The following is an 8,208-nucleotide window of genomic DNA, read 5'->3' on the forward strand; positions in this document are numbered from 1 at the left end:
AAAATCAGCATGGCGGTGGTATCCTTACAGAATGTTAAATTACACCTCTTAACTAATCGCAGGCTACAGGAGAACCGTCTATTGCAATTAATTTAGTCACCAAAGGAGGGTGGTAAAAGTCATAACGCCCCTTTGACCTCCACATCTGCCTAAAAACTGAGCAGGCCGAATAATCTGCACTCCTAATCTGCACACCATATCTTGAACCAGAGATGAGGAGCTAATTAGTGACATCATCGGACATCGCTCTTTGCTTGGAAATAAAACAGCTGCAATCAGAGACGGGAAGGATGCAAGATGGCTCACTCACTAACTACTTTAAGGAAATCTCTTCGCTCCGTGTTTTTATTCTAAGCACATGAGGCTTGTTAGGCTCATTTGTTTGAGCAACATATTTGAAATAGATATGATGTACGCAACATTTTGAGATGTTTAAGTCAGAATGTCACTCTGTACATGTTTTTAAAATCACAGAACTTGAATGAATAGTATGGCACACATAAAAGTAGCTGCTGTTCCAGTGTTAAATTGAATAGCTTTTTGGTATTTTTTCCTATTAACAATGCACAGCACACATGTCACACCTCTAGTCAGTGAATTTATTCAGTGTGAATAGTTACACCAGCTTCATACTTGGGATCTTCAATGGGCAGCAGCTAACTCTGGTATTATTCTATGTTGAGGACATCTTTTTTTATTTTGGCTGGAGCTGAACCTCCTCACTTCCTCCTTCATCCTCTTTTCGGCAGCCTGCTGGCCCTCCATAGTGCATGGTTACCAGTCCCTGCCCTCAAAATACACCGTGTATGTAAAGGAAAATAAAAAAGATTCAGTAGGGGTGTGTCATGCTGCATCTAAGGTCGGGTATTTGACATCGCGCATAAACGTTCTCATAAATTCAGTTTTGGAGAGCAATGAAAATGAAGGTCTTGCCATAAAATGAACACCGCAAGGGAGCATAATGGCTGAGATTGGCCAGCTAAAACATTTTGTTCTCTTTAGGACAAATACAATCACAAGGATATTGGCTACTGGAAGCAATAACAAGCAATATATTTAAGTAATATTAACCAGTTTTCAATCCCTTCTTGAAGCAGGTACACAGTTTAAATAATAAGGGAAGCGACGGTGTTATTTAGTCCGTACCAGGGATCAGACCGACAAACTCTTAACTTGTGAAGTAGCCGCCGTAACCAACACACTGACCTGCTAAACAACCTGGAAGTCTTTAATGTTGCTGTTATTGTTTTCATGTCTAGCATTGCAGCGCGCCTTGAATGCAGGCGCGAACGAGGGAGGGGATGAAAAGAGGCATGTGAGGAGTCAGACACAGGGTTTATTCGCAGAAATAAAGCAGAGATTGTGTGACAGGCCCCGATGAGGGATGTGTTCACGCCATCTGGGTTGCTTTAACACTGCGGTCACTGTTGGATGCCGAGAGCTCTGTATTGTGTCCTGATGTTAAACACAGAGGTGGTAGTCATGGAGTTGAGGTTAATGTTTTGTTTTAGACAGAGAAGGAGAGAGAGCGGGAGAGAGAGACACAGAGCGAGAGAGACTGCCCTCTCCTCTCTCTCTCTCTCTTTCTGTCCCAGCTGTCAACGGGGACGCTGAGCTGGGGTAGAGCTGGCGTCTAATTGAAGAGCAGCTCCACACCCTGTCGTCATTAATCACCAGGCCTGTCAGCTGGCTGCCCAGGACCCCACAGTGACACTCTGCACCATCTCAGCACTGACACAGAGAGGGGAAAATATTAGTCCCCTCCATCACCATCACTACCCCCACCGCTGCTTCCACTATTACAGCTATCACTACAACAACTGCTATCCTCACTGCTACTACCACAGCAATAGTAGCAGATGCAGTTGTAGTGCCGTTACTTACTACTCATGTAATACCACCATTTGGTATTAGTTACTCCAATAACAGTAGGGCAATATTCCAATTATTCAGTGCAGTCTGTTTGAAACAAGTGAAACTGCAGTGGAAATATGCCGAATTATTTCATCCAACTGAAATAAATATACCAGTTTAGTCCCAAAAAAAATGACTTCAGGCATGAAAATGACACTTTCAGACTTGGGAAGATGGACATTTCTGCAGTGGTGCAGACCATACGCAGTGGACCTGGCCTGGAGGGAATTTTCCCACCAAACCACTCATATTTGACACCGACTAATGTTCCAAAAAAAAAAAAAATGAACAGCTAACAATTTTCAGTCAACAGCTGAATATCAGTTTAGGGTGGTTCGACTTATTTTTAGGCCTGGTGAGTTCAGAGGACTTGCTCTGTTACACGGAGCCTGCAGGACACAGGAAGGACAGATAAACACAACACTCAATCTCACAGGTGTCACCCTCCGTGGACAAAAGATGGGGGGGACTGCGCACACACACACAGACACACACACTCTCACGCACTCACACACACATGCGCGCAGCCAGCCTCACACAGGCGACAGAAATGGAGTGAGTGGGTGTTGACTCAGCTGGATGAGTGAGGAAGGGGGGCAGATGGAGGAGATTGATGAGCGAGGGGACGGGGAGAATAGTGAGGCATTTGATGAACGAGTGTAAACTGGCAACAGTGGAATTAATTCCACCCACTGGACAAGATTGAAGGTTCTCCCCTCTGCATGACCTCTGGTGTGAATCCGCTACATTCAAGTCAATACAAGCTTTTCTGTGGCTACAGTCTATAACCCAGCATCCAAAAATACACATTCAAATATATCAAAGCCCAGATAACACGGTGCTCCTATATGTCACACACTGAGTATTGGAGAGACCTTCTAACACATTTCCCCTGTACTTCACCAACACGACCATAGGGGGCAACACAAACCAGCATTTCTCCTTTGTGCCACAACCCTGAGCAAGTTGCACAGAAATATCTCACAGTAAAAATCTATCTACAATTCAGACGCACCACAAAAATACTCCTGGCCTATTTTGTCTAGACGACCTTACAAACTTCAGCAAACAACAAGCAGAAAGTAAGGTACGGCGAGTGCAGGCAGACAGACTGTCCCGTCCCAGAGAAGTGCATAGCTCTAGTTCCCGGGGAAGAAAAATAAGTCTAGTGTCCCAAAGAGCTACCCAGAGCGGTGATCAGGGCGCCGTGACCTTGCTGGTCTGGCAGGGGCTGGCAGTGGTTTGGGAGGGTCATCCATTTTGTTAATGGTCCTGTCAAGTGACACCTGTGCTCGCCTTTCCCCTGTCTGGAGTGCTAATGAACCGCGAGAGTAGAGGAGTCTGGGAGTCGGGGTCAATAGCCGCCTCAGAGACTACAACCCCTTCGCTGTGCGCCTCCTACACCCTGTCAGCCAAATAGAGTGCAGACACAGACACATTATCAGGGCCGAAGCGCTCTAATGGCCGTGGCGTGGCTTTAAGATAGACCTGCTCTTTCCTTTTGAATTAGTATCTAACATCTCCGAGTCCAGCAGGCTGACCTGAGTTAAACCACAACATGGCAGAGAGCAGCTAGAAAATGGCTCTTCTCTCCAGGATGGAAGCCTCCATGTTTGCGGTGCCTGTAAAAGGGCCCGGTCTCCTCAGGGGAGGTGTCAGGACTTTGATGAATATTTCTCTATTAACCGCCTCCCATTGTCAGCTCTGGCCTTTGTGTTGCAGGCCAATCCGTCAGACTGAGAGGAGAGCCTGGGTCGACACCTCCCTCAGGTCATTATTGAAGTCCCAGTGACCCAGCGGCCACTCCACACAGCCATCCACTCTGCTGAGGAGGCTGTTTTCAAGCCTCACAAACAAGAATCAGCAATTAAAGCTGCACTCGCAACAACAAAAGCAATGTGGGTAATGGGAGAAGGAGGAGGGATGAAAGTCCTCGGGGACTAGCTAACAGGACTAATGTGACCCAGGCTGCCCTCCCTGGGACAGCCCTGTCAACTGATATGAGCCATGAAATATTACACATAGCTACATATAGCATGGCTATCACAGCTGTAATGATAGATAGGCCTAGATAACTGCCGAGCAGCAGTCTGGCAAGATTAACTTCATCCTCTGAGGCTTATTGTGACAAAAAGGTATTTCATGGTACTATTTATAGCAGTCAATGAGGCAAAACAAGTTAAAATGCAATCAGGTATCATTTATTTAACAAAATAAGACCTTTCCCTGTTGGTTGGATAGCACAGCCATCGTTAAGTGTTTTTTTTTTTTTTTTTAATCATCATCATTATTATTATTATTATCTATGTCAGCTTTTCTTTTCTTTGTACCATTTGTGTCAGTGACCCCAGCTTGCTAGCCCACGTAAGGCTTGAAAAAATATTACATCTTTGCATATTTACAAATAAAAAATAAATGGCATTGTTGAAGATAATTCTCATGGACATGCGATTCTCCAGAGTCTGAATAAGCAGTAGAAGAAGAAAAAAAAAAAAACAGCAGAGAGGAAAAGATAAGATAAAAAAGATGTCCCCAGAATAAAGCCTCACAGTCCATCTTCATCATGGTGCAAGATTTTTATTTTTAGAGTGTATGATAGGCATAATGGTACTATACTTAAATCATTCTTTTTTTCATTTATAATAACAATTCATTTGGACAGCAAATTTTCCCCCCAAAAGTTGAATACCAAGCGCTTGAGTGAAAAATAAATACAGATTTTCAGTCCTGGGAGACAGACATAAAGAAAAACAAAACCAAAACCAAAATCAAGACCGTTGCTATAATCCCACAATCTCATCATTTTCAAGCTCTGTTTCCCGGCGTCTTTAATCACTTAAGTCTCTTGGTTCTGTGCTGCAGACAATCCATCACTGTTGGGTCCTTGCCTTTGGAGCGCCAGTCACAATCCTGAGACTAACAGGTGGTATTCCTGGCTGGCAGGCCGGCAGGCACCATGCCCTGTACTGGGGATGACCCCAGTATGAAGGATCCATCTTCTGGGCTGCTCTGAAGTGTCCATACTGGTCCCTGCTGTCTCTGGGCATCAACCGCTATTTCAGACATCACTGGTATCCCAGGGCTGAAGCTGAGCCCAGTCTCTGGCTATAGAGGGCATAAGGGGAGTAGTAGGCCGAGGAGGAGGGGAGGGACGGCATGGGAAGGCCTGGTGCTCCAGGCAGGTGTGTTTTGCTGTAGGGGTGGTAGCGGGCCAGGCCCAAGCCAGGAGAACCTCGGAGTGAGAAGGAGCTGGGCAGCGTACCCGGGCTGCTGGGCGGGGGCAGGTGGAGGTGGCAGGAAGCTGCCGAGGACACCGAGGAGGGGTATGCAGACAGCAGCTTACTGTCCACCATGCCAGGCAGGGCCGTGTGGGTACGCAAATGAGCCAGCAGCTCCTCTGACGTGGCGAAACGCTTGTCACAGGGACCTCCGACAGACACCCAGTTACAGGCGTGGGGCAGCGGTTCATTGGGAAGCATAAAGCCATAGGTGTAGAGCGGGTGGGACAGGGAGGGGGTGGTGCTGGAGGACAAGGAGCTGGAGTGGAGGGAGTGGAGGTGCGGGGAAGGGTAAACCAGAGGGAAGCCGGACTTGAGGCTGGAGGGATCGTGGACACAGGTGGAGCAGTTACTACCTCCTAGGTGAGGGGCGCTGGGGTAAGTCAGACAGTACGGGTCCCGGCATAAGCCTTGCATGAGGGATGGAGGAGAAGCCCCTGTCAGTGGGCTGGAGCTCGGGTGCTTCCCTGGAAGTCCCAACCCCAGGCTTGACTTGGTAGGATCGAGGCCAGGAACAAACTGAGAGGGGTAACCTGCATATGCTCCCACAATGGAGCCGTGGTAGCCCATGGTCGCAGGAGGCAGGGGGAAGACAGAGTGTCCTGGTTTGAAGGGGGAGACAGGGGCGATGTGTCCTGAGCCCAGACCAGGCTGAGAGGAGGCCTGAGGGTCAGCTTTGCTCTCTGGCCGCGGGCTGCTGGCAGAGCTGGCATTGCTGGAGTTGGCGCTGGCCCGTATGTGGCTGGAGTTGGCTAGCTGTGCCCCATCCATCCCTGACTTACTGGCATCTGAGTCTTTCTTCCCTGCATTGCTGCCGTTACTGTCTGAGCTGGCCTGCTCCGAGCTCCCAGGCTTGTTGTCCGTGTGTGGGGCCTGAGAGTGTGGCGGGGGCTGCGTGGAGGGGGAATGGCTTTGTCTGTGGGGCTGGCTCTGAGTGTGCAAGGGAGGGGAGCTGGAGCTGGGCGACTGGGCATGAGGAGGAAAGGACGAACATGAAGCACCGCTTGCATTGGTGCTTCCATTTGGCACCCTGAAACCAGCTTTATCTGAAGGCCCCTTTGTCACGAGAACGTCCTTACGACAGTCGCCTGCTGATTTTGAGTAAGGTTTGAAGCTGGACTTGTCCTCCAGGGCCTGATGCTGCTCTCCGGGCTTGGATGATCGGCTGGAGGACTCCTTGTCTCCCAGGCTGCCTGAGGAGAGGGAGGCCAGTTTGGAAGAAGAGGGAGGGTCCGGCTTGCCAATCTGAGAGCAGGTCTGGGCCAGCAGAGCCAAAGGACTCTTCTTGGCATCCAGCTGAGTGGCAGAAAACAGAGCAAGATGGTGAACATCCTGATTTTTTTTTAAACCTTTATATAATCAGCTAACTCTGCAGTGAGTGAATCTTTATTTACATTAGCCAAGTAATATATTACACTGGTAACAAAATATGTTAAATTCTATACTAGTTTGCAATATCCAACAAAGACAGCCTATCCATAAAATGATGGAAATCAACAGGATGCACAGTCTAGATGCCAAAAGAAATAAAAGCAGAGTTTCTTTTTTCATATTCTTAATGCTTGATCTTAAGCATTTCGAAGATTATCAAAATATATATTTTTTCCGTGAAATTAAAACATCATTATACAGTCCGACGAGAATAATGCATAGCAAATTGTGATCCCATATGAATTTCCGACAATAAACTTTGGGCTCGCGGCAAACTTGCCAATAAAACCAGAATTGTGCTGTGCGTAAAATGGCGCATTGGCTCGCATAATTATCGGAGCATTACTGATAATCTGCTTGATGTAGTTATTATATCTTTAACATAAAGACGAAAAGCAGCAACACATCAGATCAATCCGACGTGTGAAATGTCGGTTTTTGACTTACTTCAATGCTAACTGGCGCAGACGTGAGGGGTTGGAGATACTCCGGGTGCAGCAAGTGGCCGCTGTGCGCCGTCAACATCTTTACTACACGGATAGGAATCCTCTTTGCTTGGCGTGAGGGATCCGAGGGAGAAGGAGAGGACGAGGGGATAAAGGCGCAGGATTTCTCCGCTCCTGTCCGCTGTTGATCGCCGCTGGCGTCGGTGGCGCTGCGCTCCGGGGACTGGCTGCGTAAAAGCGTTTCAGCTCCACCGGGGGGATCTCTCATCTGGATCGGGGTACGAGGCGGGGCGACGACAGGGGAGCGAGTGGGCGAAGGGTTTAAAATTTATTTACCGGCCCGATTCATGATGAACAAATTCAACATAAGGTGGTAATGTGGTAATCCAAAAGAGCAAGTGCGCGGCGCACGTCCTCCGTATCGGACCCAAGTTGTCTCTAAAGACGAAGAATTCACCCAGATGTCATCCTTCTTAGGGCTCTTCAACATCACCCGCTAATTATTCCTAATTATTCCTTGATCCAGTGTTGGAGGGGGAAAGAGCAAAAAAAGAAAAAGACCATTGGTAGTCAGTGACCAACAAAATGCGGGGCAAGTGTAAAGAATATCCCCGCAGAGAATAGGGTCAAACAGCCCTCCAGTGTGCGTATCTCTCTCCTTCTGCTGCAGCCACACAGCACCTCACTCCTTCCACATACTAAAGATGTGAGGGGAGGGATTTCAAAGCAATGAGCCGCCGTCCAATCACAAGTGCCCGCATTCAGAGGGAGGGGTGGGGCAAGCTGGGGGGCGTGGTTTGCCTCATGGCCTCTCCCCCATAAACTAACCATGATGTATGGGTGGAAATCTATGTGAACGACCTCTATGAGCCAGATGCGAGCAACTGATATAAAATATATATAGCACCATGGACTTGACAACATAGTTAACAGAAAAGTCAAGGAGAATTTTTATTATTATTATTTCTGGACAATGACAGCGTGGTGAAAGGCCTCGGGAGGGGTCAGGATCAGGAACAGTGGTGATTAACTGCCTCAGATGAATCTGATCTGCTGCCGGGGTCATCCCTTCTTGTAAATAGGGCCGTTTGATTCAAAATAATAATCTAATGTCCGTGTACAATTCTGGTATGTTAATG

The 8,208-nt window shown here is 47.7% G+C and overlaps 1 protein-coding gene across 1 annotated transcript; it reads right to left on the minus strand.

Moving 5' to 3' along the window:
• Positions 1–4,099: 4,099 nt before the first annotated feature.
• Positions 4,100–7,749, minus strand: znf703 (zinc finger protein 703). Its single transcript, XM_030061088.1, has 2 exons — positions 7,071–7,749; positions 4,100–6,488 (listed from the first exon to the last, which is right to left on the minus strand). Exons 1-2 carry the CDS (start codon positions 7,335–7,337, stop codon positions 4,980–4,982), a joined length of 1,776 nt encoding a protein of 591 aa, XP_029916948.1. The 5' UTR covers positions 7,338–7,749; the 3' UTR covers positions 4,100–4,979.
• Between the last annotated feature and the right edge of the window lie 459 nt (positions 7,750–8,208).

Source organism: Myripristis murdjan, chromosome 9, assembly GCF_902150065.1.
Source record: "Myripristis murdjan chromosome 9, fMyrMur1.1, whole genome shotgun sequence".
In the NCBI taxonomy this organism is placed as follows: domain Eukaryota; kingdom Metazoa; phylum Chordata; class Actinopteri; order Holocentriformes; family Holocentridae; genus Myripristis; species Myripristis murdjan.

Bases quoted from the DNA above. Each gene is read 5' to 3' on its own strand.
- znf703 (XM_030061088.1), bottom strand. From the start codon at position 7,337: ATGAGAGATCCCCCCGGTGGAGCTGAAACGCTTTTACGCAGCCAGTCC. The intron at 6,489-7,070 runs GTAAGTCAAAAA...TCTGCCACTCAG, and splicing joins CTGCGCCAGTTAGCATTGAA to CTGGATGCCAAGAAGAGTCC.